Source organism: Phyllobates terribilis, unplaced genomic scaffold, assembly GCF_046119375.1.
Source record: "Phyllobates terribilis strain yellow unplaced genomic scaffold, ASM4611937v1 Scaffold_5__5_contigs__length_657084704, whole genome shotgun sequence".
Taxonomy (NCBI): domain Eukaryota; kingdom Metazoa; phylum Chordata; class Amphibia; order Anura; family Dendrobatidae; genus Phyllobates; species Phyllobates terribilis.
In genome coordinates, this window is record NW_027362765.1 from 364,136,476 (window position 1) to 364,148,864 (window position 12,389).

The following is a 12,389-nucleotide window of genomic DNA, read 5'->3' on the forward strand; positions in this document are numbered from 1 at the left end:
TATATGAAAAAATAAAGAACAAACATTAATAAAACACAACAGCAGCATACACCCCCATGGTCCTGCGTCCCCCAATGAAGAGATAAAGAAAACTCAATTATAAAGTTGTAGAACTAAAAGGTTGAAGTTTTCATTGGAGAGATTTCTAACTAAAGCCATTATGGGGTTTGGGAGATCGGGGGTCTATATGGCACTTTATGTAATATGGCATTACTCAAGGGGGCTTGGTCTATGGGAAGTGGGGTGTGGCTAGGAGAGAAAATGGGCTTGGTCTAGCAGAAAAGGGGGTGTGACTTGGTGGGAAAGGGTCATGACTTAACGGACAAGGGGTGGGGCAAGAGTCCAATAGATTAATAATGGGGGGGGGGGGATTCATTATCATTCAATTAAGAAAGCAAAAAACTCTGAAAAGTCCAAGATTAACTCCTCTTTATTAAAAAGGTGAAATTACAAAAAAATTTTATCTACTTAAAATACTGTTTTATTTGCGATCGGACATGAATTAGCAATACAACTATCAGCAATTTCCAGGGTAACGTATAGATATTTCCACAGGACAGATTCTCAAAATGGCTCATTGTTTATGCTGAAGCAAGTATATAAGAGGCGTCGGCGTGGAGGAGGGGAAGGGGTTAAAGGTGCGTGTAGCAGGAGACCGCTTCTTAAAAAATATTTCTGCACATTGCATACATATAGATATACTTTATATAGACATTTCTGTATACATTTTATCATTTAGAAAAACGTTACGTGTAGCATCGTTCACAGACTCTCGTTCCTACTGTTGTAAAACAACGAAAAAAAAAAAAAAAAATAATGCACAAAAAAAAAAAACAATTGAGATAAAGCAACGTGAAAAGGCATCTGACGGAAAAAAAGTCACAACCAATTGCAACTATGAAAAACTTTGAAACTTTACAAGAAATATCAGCTTGTCCAGTACACGTCCAAGATCACTGCTAGAAGAAAAGTAGAGAAAACTACAAGGGAGAAAAAAAACTTTTTTTTTGCAATATTTTTTTCAATATCGCTTTAAAATAAACTTCTCCTACGTCTCAGTGCGGCCGTGCAAGAAGCGCGCCGTCCCGGCTGATCTATACAAAAGAATTGACATTTTTATTAAAGATAATATTTAAAAAAAATAAAATTGATAAAAGGAAAATGCAAATTAAAATTCTCCCATAACAGAAGCACCGTGGTGACGAAGGTGAAGTTTTTTTAAAATAAGGCAGATGAGATTTGTTGAGATTTGTATCGACTTGTGCGATTAATAAAAAGTGAGAAATAAAAACCTCAGCGCTCAATGGGCTACAAGTGTTTTATCGTCAGTAGTGTGGGATTATTTTTTTAAAAATATATATATATATTTTTTTATTATTCTATCATTCTGGTTTTACATTGGGGGTGGGGTGGGCTACGCTACTTCTAGAGGGCGACATTCACGGGAATTTGATGCGATATTTTGGGTTCTTTTTATTGGATTTGCAGAATCTTGGGAAGTAACAGGCTGTTAAATGTAACAAATATAAAATTAAGTCACAAAGGAACTTAAAGTTCTTAAAAAAAAAAAAAGTTTTTGAACACAAAAGATGACGAAAATGTTTTTTTTTTGTGTCGGTCAGGCGGGTTACACATGTCCGATATTCACGGGGTGGATATGAACCGTGATGTCCGGACTGGACGCAGTGCTTTCATCAGTGGGGGTCCGGCTGCTGAGACTTCCGCGGTCAAGTCAAAAAGTTTAGTTACCCACAAAAAAAAAAGAAAAAAAAAAGGCGCCTTTGTGCCCCACGGTCTTCCTCCACTTTCTACAATATCATACATATCTACACTGTACATACAGAACCATCTCCGCGTCGACCACCTTCCGAACCCCTCGTACACCACAAGTCACCGCCTATACAGAAAATAGATTTTAATTTTTTTTTATCTTTAGAGTGTGTAGTTTTATTTATTTATTTTTTTAATATATTTTAAAATAGGAAGGAATATAATCTATGGAGAAAAAAAAATAAATAAAAAATAGATTTTTTTTCTCCCCCCATTTCTAAAACCAATTAAAATTCCGCATTTTCCCAGAGAGACGTGTGCAAATAATTATAAAAATATAGATTTTTTAAGTGTTTGGTTTCAAGCTGTAAGATCTAATAAAATAGAGTTTTAGGTGGTGGGCGGGGGGATAGAGATCATATTTATTATTTTTTATATATAAGGCCTGAGTGGTTATTTCCAAATTGATTTTTTTACAGATAAAATGTGAAGGGTTTTTATTAAAAAAAAAATAAAAAAAATTAATAGTTCACATCGCTCCTGAAAACGTAAAAAATAATTTTCCGCCAGCATATAAATCAGTATTATTCCCGCTTTTTCTGCTTGTGTGATTTTTCTTTTTATAAGAAGCCCTTTGGCAGCGTATCAGTAACTTGTTATTTGGCAATTAAAAAAAAAAAAAAAAAAAAAGTTAACAAAACTTTTTTGGAAACTTAAAAATTGTTAAGTTTCACTTCTACACCATCCGGATATTTTCTCCTGAAATTTACAATCTGCTTTTTTTTTTTATTTTTATGTAGGCAGCATCTAAAACGATCAACACATGTGTGATGGGGAGGATCCAGCTGACGGCGCGGTTGTACCCGGCAGGATTATACGGTGCGGCAGCATCGCTCCTCAGAGATGAACGAGGTAAATGTGGGGGGGTCTGCGGCGTTATGGCTCCCCTCCCCCCGGGGTCGGGCCTGTGCTCAGATAATACAATCATTTATGGGGGGATTTTAGATTCCAGTTTTAACTTTTCCAGCTGTGTAAAAAAAAAAAAAATCCCCAAAAAAATATAACCCCCTTCTCGGGGTGCTTATATCCGGCGCTGAATGATGGCGAAAAAAGAACTCAAATTAGGTGAAAAAAAAAATTCTCTTAAAATAACTGCACAAAAATCCGGCCCTGACTCTGTGATAGTCCAGGAGGATGAGGTGGGGGGCTGCGGCGCTGAGTGTCCGGCGTCCCGGCAAGGTGGGGGGTCTTAGAAGCTCATGGCGGCTACTGGAGGCGAGGGCTTTGTGCAGATAACGCTGGAGTAAAAGCAGAGGAACAGTGCGTCCTGGGGACCCCAGAACGGAGGAGCGCCCCCTTCCAGCAAGACAAGGGGCTTCAACTATAAGCCCCCCGTAATAGGTTCCCCCCCCCTCGATCCCAGAGACCAGCAGTTACGCCTCCAGCTTCTCCTTCTTTTTGTTCTTTTTCAGGAAGGATGGTGTGCGGAATTTCTTCTTTTTCTTGTTGGGGGACTTGGAAGGGGAACCTTCGGGGGTCAGCTCGCCTTCGATGAACTTCTCGGTGCTCCGGAGCGTGATCTCGATGTTGTCCCCCATGTTCAGCTGACTGACCCGCATGGTCAGGTCCTCCTCCGCCTTATGTTTGCCGCCATCTTTGCCGTTTACTACAATGGGGGAGTCTTTCTGGAATACAGAGTCATCGAGGGGCTCTGAGGGGAGGAAAAAGTAATGTCAGAGAAAGACCTGACAAACAAAGCTCTGCGCACCCTGACCCCCATCACTCATAGCTGCGATGCTCTGCGAATTTCCCTGCAAGACCCGGCGTATCCCCGGAAACACCCCACCCCACCCCACCCGACCCGGCGTATCCCCGGAAACACCCCACCCCACAAGACCCGGCGTATCCCCGGAAACACCCCACCCCACAAGACCCGGCGTATCCCCAGAAACACCCCACCCCACAAGACCCGGCGTATCCCCGGAAACACCACACTCCACCCCACCCGACCCGGCGTATCCCCGGAAACACCCCACCCCACAAGACCCGGCGTATCCCCGGAAACACCCCACCCCACAAGACCCGGCGTATCCCCGGAAACACCCCACCCCACAAGACCCGGCGTATCCCCGGAAACACCCCACCCCACCCCACAAGACCCGGCGTATCCCCGGAAACACCCCACCCCACAAGACCCGGCGTATCCCCGGAAACACCCCACCCCACAAGACCCGGCGTATCCCCGGGAACACCCCACCCCACAAGACCCGGCGTATCCCCGGAAACACCCCACCCCACAAGACCCGGCGTATCCCCGGAAACACCCCACCCCACAAGACCCGCCGTATCCCCGGAAACACTCCACCCCACAAGACCCGCCGTATCCCAGGAAACACCCCACCCCACAAGACCCGCCGTATACCGGGAACCCCCCACAAGACCCGCCGTATACCGGGAACCCCCCACAAGACCCGCCGTATACCGGGAACCCCCCACAAGACCCGCCGTATACCGGGAACCCCCCACAAGACCCGCCGTATACCGGGAACCCCCCACAAGACCCGCCGTATACCGGGAACCCCCCACAAGACCCGCCGTATACCGGGAACCCCCCACAAGACCCGCCGTATACCGGGAACCCCCCACAAGACCCGCCGTATACCGGGAACCCCCCACAAGACCCGCCGTATACCGGGAACCCCCCACAAGACCCGCCGTATACTAGGAAACCCCCACAAGACCCGCCGTATACCGGGAAACCCCCACAAGACCCGCCGTATACCGGGAAACCCCCACAAGACCCGCCGTATACCGGGAAACCCCCACAAGACCCGCCGTATACCGGGAAACCCCCACAAGACCCGCCGTATACCGGGAAACCCCCACAAGACCCGCCGTATACCGGGAAACCCCCACAAGACCCGCCGTATACCGGGAAACCCCCACAAGACCCGCCGTATACCGGGAACACCCTGCAAGACGCGGCCCAGTCTTCCGGTCAGCACTATTACCCCCTTGTCAGTGGCTCCGATCCCCCCACTCACTTCCCCGCCCGTTAGATCTGATTCAGGGTAAATACCTGCGGTGCTCACTGGCGTCGGGGGCGGGGACTGAGTTACGGGGGCAGAAGAGTCGTCTTCTGAGATTAGATCATGCTCAGCATCTGCGGGTTATACGGGGTTAATTCACATGCGAAGAAAGAGGAGTTAATAATAAGAAAGCAGGAGGAGCCTCCACATACAATCTACTACTATCTGTTATCAGCCATTACTGGGGGAGGGGAGACGGGTTAGTATGATCTTTTACTCGCTGTTATCAGCCACTCCAGGATAACTAGTGTCCTATTAGGACAAGTGACGTGCAGACCCCCGGCCTCTGCTGGACCCTCCAGTTAATTCATCGTTTGCATTGAGGGAATGGTTATCCCACCACGTTACTGCCTGGTGTCAGCCCCCCACCTCTACAATCGCTGCATTAACACCAGAGCGCCCCCTTCAGCTCTTGCATTGCATTACCCTCCTGTCACCTCCTAATGCCCCAGTATAGCGCCCCCTTCAGCTCGTGTATTACCCTCCTGTTGCCTCCTAATGCCCCAGTATAGCGCCCCCTTCAGCTCGTGTATTACCCTCCTGTCGCCTCCTCGTGCCCCAGTATAGCGCCCCCTTCAGCTCGTGTATTACCCTCCTGTCGCCTCCTCGTGCCCCAGTATAGCGCCCCCTTCAGCTCGTGTATTACCCTCCTGTCGCCTCCTCGTGCCCCAGTATAGCGCCCCCTTCAGCTCGTGTATTACCCTCCTGTCGCCTCCTCGTGCCCCAGTATAGCGCCCCCTTCAGCTCGTGTATTACCCTCCTGTCGCCTCCTCGTGCCCCAGTATAGCGCCCCCTTCAGCTTTTATTGTATTACCCTCCTGTCGCCTCCTAATGCCCCAGTATAGCGCCCCCTTCAGCTCTTGCATTGCATTACCCTCCTGTCACCTCCTAATGCCCCAGTATAGCGCCCCCTTCAGCTCTTGTATAGCATTACCCTCCTGTCGCCTCCACTATTCTGAGGGCTGTCAGTACAGAGTCGCTGTGAGGTCATGCAGGTTATCCATGGAAAATGGTCCGAGTTATGTCACGGTGTAAGGGTTAATTCATGCAGAATTAGGGGGCAGTGGATCCCGACCAGATCTCCCCGGGATCCACTCACCTTGTGTACCGTTCTCGCCTTTCTCCACCTCTAAGAACTGGCTGAAAGGATTCGGAGGGGGAGGGGGCGCGTTCTCGTCCTCTTCAAACTGCATCATCTGCCGGGGGAACAGAACAAGTGATGAAGAGCAAATCCCCCCGATCCCACCCAAACCGAGAGACGACGGGACGGAGACACTCACAGGCGCCGGCTTCTCCACCACGATCCCCGCCAGGACTTGTGACTGCGGCCCGGCCGTCTTCAGGTCGTAGCGGTTCTGCTCCCGGATCTGCAGGAAGTTACCAATCCTCCGGTTACCCTCACATCGTGGTGAGACGTCTGCAGGTCTTATATCTGCTGTGACAACCATCCCCCCCCCCCCCTGCTCCGGATAACGACCAGAGGTTGTCAGAGACCGGTCCCTCCCGCGAATTCCCCCATAACTATTCAGTCATCGCAGCTGCAGGAGGGTCAGGGACCCCCAACCTGCAGAACTACAACTCCCAGCAAGCCCAGCGCTCACCTTGTTTCTCTTCTCTAGGACGTCTGTCGGGTTGGTGTTTAATGGAACAAACTGGTTGGGGTCTTCGATTTTGATGGGATACCCTCCGGAGGACTTGTTCAGCTCTTCGGCTTTCATCCACTGCAAAGAAAAGAGGAAACTGGTTCAGAGAAGGGGGAATGAATTCAAGAATCCCCTAAAAAAAACAAACAAAAAAAAACACGTCCTCGAGTCGTCTTTTTTAATGTCCTGCAGCTCTGCTCATCCTAATCTTACTGGTTCAGCAGCAGAAATGAGCGACACAGGAACCCCCCCCACCCATTATATAAGAGCAGCGGTCCCCATCTCACCATGATCTTCGTCCTCGGACTCATCTCCCCATTCATGGACTCCTCCGGGACGTGGACTCTTAAGTAGGTGTTTGGAGAGTTCAGCCATCGCGTCTTCTCCCTCTGCTGCTTCTGAACCAGGAACTTCAGCGGAGATCGCGCCATTCCCTGGTCGTCCTCGAAGGAGAAGGCTGTGACCGTGGCGGGGATTTCAACATCGCTCTTGTGACGCGGCTTCTCTCGTGTCAGCGGCTGCCTGTAGGCGTACCCCGTCCTGTAACCCTGCAGGGTAGAGGCGAGGACCGATTATTTCTGGAGCTAGAGCAATATTAACAAGTAGAAGTATTACAAGACATTGGAAAGGTGCAGTACCCCAAGATAGCCACTAGATGGTGCTATGTTAATACATTGTAAAAAACTGAAAAATAAAAAGTAAAAACAAAAATATGTAATAATGCAAAAAAATAAGTAATCAAAAATGTCAAAATTATGCCAATATAATAGAATACTATAGTATAAATAAATAAAATGAGGCCATTAGTTGTAGGACTAGGCGCAGTACTAAAAACAGCCACTTGAGGGTGCTGTGTTACTAAGTACATTGGAAAAAAAAACCACTATATAAAAAAATATAGAAATGCTCAAAAATGCAAAAAAAACAACTAAAAAAACAAAACAAAAAAAAAACACCCCCCCACTCTAAAACAAAGGTAATAGTTGTGGATGTAGTGAGAGAAAACAGCTGAAAAAGGTGATAATTGGTGTTATTTACTTAAAAAAAAAAATTCCATTTAATTTTAACTGCAATTTAAAAAATAAAGAGTATTAAAGAATATTAAAATATGCAAACATACACCTATTAGATGTCGCAGAGAGAGGTGCATTATTGTAAAAGTCAGACTATGCCATGGTATTAAATTTGTAAATCCTACAATCTAAAAAGAAAAAGAAATGTGCCGAATACTCGTAAATGCAAAACAAACCCATCATGTGGGTGCAGGGAGTGGCGCAGTACCAAAGAACAACCACTAGATGGTACTCTTATTAAATAAAATGTTTTCATAAAAACTACAATTTAAAAACGAAAAAAAAAAGTTAAAATGTGAGGTTGGAACCCATGAGTTCTGGTTGCAGGGAGAGGCGCAGTACCGGAAAACAGCCACTAGATGGTGGTGAATTATGAAGGCATGTGATCGAATAGTCAATAGTTCGGTGGCTCCTCAGTTCTTCAGGGGCCGGAATTGATCATCGCCCCCCCCCCCCCCCTTAAAGCTGCAGGGGAGATTGTGTCGCCCACTTACCAGATTGTCCAGCATTCGCATGAGAGATTCGAATTCCAGTTCCCCGACTTTCCACTTGTGCTGCCCCTCCATGTTCACCCCTCCCCCGCCTCCTGCGGCCAAGGCATGTGTGAGGGGCTTATACTTCTCCAAATCCAACAGCAGAAGGTTGTTTATGCCCCCTGACCCGGCCAAGGCATGTACCTGCGAGAAGCGACAGCATGAATGGAGGACAGGACGCTCCCGAGAATCGCCCGGCCGTCCGGATTATTGGCCATTATAAAAATCAAAGAATCTGAAAACAGCAGAAAAGGAACTGGAATCTCCGGCTATTCCCCTGTATAGCAGTGTGGAGCCTTAGAGGGGTCCCCCGAGTCTACAGACTCAGTAGATGGATGTAACCCCCCATATTAAGTGGCCACTCCAGCAGAGGGAACACTACTGTTTCAGCTGGGGACCCCTTTAAGGTTACACATCACACAGATATCAGAGTGCAAAAGTGTTTACACCCCATAACAGGGGCTGTATGAGACGAGCAAGTAGAAAACAACGAGGGTTGTGACGTTCTGCAGCCTGAGATCCGACTGGAAGGCAGCAGAATGCAGCTCTGCATGTGACTGGAGTAATAGTCTGCGGCCGTTACCTGGACCTCGCAGGCCAGCTGCACATTGAAGATGTAATGAAAGGCTTCCTCCACCGTCTCCCCGAGAGCCATCACCCCGTGATTCCTCAGCACCAAAACCTGCGGCGAGAAAAGCCTCAATAGAACAAAAGCGGGCGAGGACACTGCAGCGGGACGGCCCCCTGCAGACGAGGACACTGCGGCGGGGCGGCCCCCTGCAGACGAGGACACTACAGCGAGGCCCTCCTGCGGGGCGAGGACACTACAGCGGGCCCCCCCCCCCCATGCGGGGCGAGGACACTACAGCGGGCCCCCCCCCCCCATGCGGGGCGAGGACACTACAGCGGGGTCCCCCCTGCGGGGCGAGGACACTACAGCGGGGCCGTCCCCCTGCGGGCGTGGACACTACAGCGGGGCCGTCCCCCTGCGGGCGTGGACACTACAGCGGGGCCGTCCCCCTGCGGGCGTGGACACTACAGCGGGGCCGTCCCCCTGCGGGCGTGGACACTACAGCGGGGCCGTCCCCCTGCGGGCGTGGACACTACAGCGGGGCCGTCCCCCTGCGGGCGTGGACACTACAGCGGGGCCGTCCCCCTGCGGAAGAGGACACTACAGCGGGGCGGCCCCCTGCGGGCGAGGACGCTGCGGCGGGGCGAGGACGCTGCAGCGGGGCGAGGACGCTGCGGCGGGGCGAGGACGCTGCGGCGGGGCGAGGACGCTGCGGCGGGGCGAGGACGCTGCGGCGGGGCGAGGACGCTACGGCGGGGCGAGGACGCTACGGCGGGGCGAGGACACTACAGCGGGGCGAGGACACTACAGCGGGGCTCTCTGCTCCGCTCCGTACACTGTCAGCGCAGATGTTGAACACTGAGTAAGGGCGAGCTCCTCGTGACTTATGAGCGTTACCTTAGAACGAGGCCCCAGAACTTTCTGCAGTTGGATCCTCTCCTGCTGCTCATCCAGAGACCCCTGGTAGTTGTAGTACGCCACGTCGCCGAGCAGCAAGGCTTCCTGGGAGATGGGTAGGATGCCACACTTCATGGATGAGACCTGACGAGGAGACGAAGAGGAGACTGAGAACAAGATGGCCGACGCCGGATGAAGATTGTCCTGTGCGCCGGGAGAGCGGCCATCGAGAGTTCAGCTGCGGTTATTCCAATACCTCTGCTTGCCGTCATCTGATGCGAGCGTTCATTGTGTAGATCTGGTGGGTGATAAACAGTCCTGGTCGTGCGATGGACAAAGGTACGCGGCTTGTTGGGGTACGGCCGGGCCAATAATCGCGGGATTGTGCCGTCATGGCCGTCTTTCCGGAGCCGTCATGTAATGAGCCGCGTTCCCCCGACTCCATCACATCATCAGGAAGGATCATCCACCGATCGCACAGTGACAGTTATTGGATGACAGCAAGCAGAGGTGTTGAGAAGCTTTTCCTTCACAATGGCGGCTTCTGAGCGGAGAAGACCCCTGTGAGATATGCGTGTCATCTGCCGTGGGGTCCCGGCGCTAGCTGAGAGTCTGTGTCCGTGTGTTACTCACAGCAGCGGTGGCGGGGGTGTGCACATGGATCACACATCGCACGTCGGGGCGGGTGGAGTAAATGGCGGCGTGGGGGCTGAACCCGGACGGGTCGACACGCAGGTTGGTTGTGCCCTGATCCACCACTTCACCAACGATGTTCAGTTTCACCTGGAAATTACAGAATAAATACATAAATACATTGTTTTAGGAAACCAGAAGAAAACCGCGGCAGCGGCTGATCTGGAGGGCGCCGCGCTCACCAGGTTAGAAGCCGACGCTTCAGAGAAGGAGAGGCCGCGGGGAATGATCAGGATGTGGTCCTGCTCTTTGCTGACCCGCACCTGCAAAAAAAAATAAAAGTAAAAAATTACAATTTATCGAGGCTGAATCCCAAGAGTGAATAATAATCCCACCTGCAGTGCCCCCTGATGGCCATCATGTGTCACTGCACCGACCTGCAAACACTAAACTTCAACTGTTATGGGAGTTACTAAACTTTGCACAAAAAGTTGTAAAACTTCTGCAACTTTTTGAGGCAGCCGCTAACTCTCCCCCTTTGTGTTTCATTGTGACACCACTGACAAAATCTCTACTTGCTGTCAAATGAATGGAAAAATTCCAGAGATCTTGGAAAAAAAAAAAAAAGGTGATAAATTGAAAGTCAAAAAGAAAAGAGACATCCTGAGGTTGTTTTCTCCGTACCGTGATGTAGGCGTTGGACAGGTGCGCCCACCCGAAGAGGTCGGCCAGCCGGTACATGGACGCCAGCTTGCAGCGAGTCAGCTTCTCGCCCTTCACCAACAAGCCCTCGACGGCCGGGTGGATGTCGTTCACCGGAGTCACCATCCCCAGACCTGGAAGGGAAGAGCGGACATTAAATCACTCCCGCCCCCTCCAATAAAAGCCCCCCGTAAGGCAGGACGGACACAAGCCGCAGACGTAATCATATAAAAGTTCCCAAATGATCGAGAAAAGCCAAAAGCGCCTACCCTTGCCCATGTGATCAGTAGGGGGCGCAATGACACCTAGTAAACCAGCACCACGACCATCAGACGTTCAGGGGGTGAGAGATCCGGTAGACGTGAAGGATCCCGTCCCCCCCGGCCGCTGCCGCTCTCCCCGCGGTGACTATGAAGGTGCAGCCGAGCCCTGCAGCTTGTTTACAGCTGACAAACCTTTGTACCTGCCTATCAGTCGCCCTCAGGACACATTTATAGATGGGCGTGCCGACGCAGGACGCGGGCCAGGAAACATGGGCGACGCCGGCCATAACCACAATCATTCCACTTATTATTGGAGCGGCTGCAAAAATATCCATGGAGCATAAATCCTGCACACGAGGAAAAGTCCTCAGCTGAAAATCTATATGCAAAAAAATGTGACTTCAAAAGTATTCACGCCCTGGGGCGTTTCCTTTTTTCTTTAAAGCTGGTGGCTTATCTACAGGCAGAAGCGAACACAGAGCGACAAGAAGAAGAAGTATTCACCCCCTTCCGGAAGTTTCGGGCTCGTCGGACGGAACGGCCGGCCATCTTCAAACAAAACATTGCATTAGACGAGTGAACTGCATAGGGTTAATGGAGCGGCTAGAAGTAAATGCCCCCCCCCCCCCCCCCCCAGACATATTATAAAAGTGGGCTTGGATGTAACACCCCTTTAATGAAGGAGGAAAGTATGGCGGACAGCACGGACCGGGAATAACGTCTCATCCTCTACAACCGAAAACTTACTGAGCGGAGAGGAGGAGAAGCCGGCGAAGGAGCTGGCCATCACGTAGTCCGCGATCTGCTGCAGCGCCAGCAGCCCCGTCGGGTTGTTTCCTTTCTGCCTCTGATCCTGAATGAGACTTTCCAGATCCTCACGAAAAGCCTGAAAAAAAAACAAAACCCCCAAAAAACAATGAAATATCTGTGCTTTATCTCACGCTGCGGTACATTGTGACATTTTCTTCTTTCACACCTTCAGAGCTGCATTCACAATGCTGCTGAGGAAAAGTCCCACAGCTCCGGAGCAGACAGAAAAGCATCCGGATGGTGAACGCAGCTCTGGAGGTGAATGGAGCAGACGCCCACACGTGCAATGACGGCCACTTATAAAGGTAGTTACAGCACATTCTGGTCCGACTGATAAGGTGGATTCATAACTGGCTTAGTGATCGGACTCAAAGGGTGGTTGTAAATGGCTTCACATCCAGCTGG

The 12,389-nt window shown here is 50.3% G+C and overlaps 1 protein-coding gene across 6 annotated transcripts in view; it reads right to left on the reverse strand.

The window, feature by feature from the left end:
• Window positions 1-412: 412 nt before the first annotated feature.
• Window positions 413-12,389, reverse strand: part of ADD3 (adducin 3) — a 67,275-nt gene continuing 55,298 nt past the window's right edge. For 3 of the 6 annotated variants that reach the window (XM_073684746.1, XM_073684750.1, XM_073684747.1), the window contains 14 exons: window positions 11,922-12,060; window positions 11,679-11,723; window positions 10,894-11,045; window positions 10,452-10,532; window positions 10,210-10,359; window positions 9,577-9,720; window positions 8,692-8,790; window positions 8,070-8,252; window positions 6,790-7,050; window positions 6,461-6,580; window positions 6,140-6,226; window positions 5,959-6,055; window positions 4,850-4,933; window positions 413-3,481 (listed from right to left, as the gene is read on the reverse strand). In XM_073684746.1, coding sequence (XP_073540847.1) covers window positions 3,204-3,481; window positions 4,850-4,933; window positions 5,959-6,055; window positions 6,140-6,226; window positions 6,461-6,580; window positions 6,790-7,050; window positions 8,070-8,252; window positions 8,692-8,790; window positions 9,577-9,720; window positions 10,210-10,359; window positions 10,452-10,532; window positions 10,894-11,045; window positions 11,679-11,723; window positions 11,922-12,060 — 1,920 coding nt within the window. In that variant the 3' untranslated portion in view covers window positions 413-3,203. Of the gene's footprint in view, window positions 3,482-4,849; window positions 4,934-5,958; window positions 6,056-6,139; window positions 6,227-6,460; window positions 6,581-6,789; window positions 7,051-8,069; window positions 8,253-8,691; window positions 8,791-9,576; window positions 9,721-10,209; window positions 10,360-10,451; window positions 10,533-10,893; window positions 11,046-11,180; window positions 11,393-11,678; window positions 11,724-11,921; window positions 12,061-12,389 lie in introns of those variants that run through there. The other 3 variants (XM_073684748.1, XM_073684749.1, XM_073684751.1) reach the window with 3 other exon arrangements.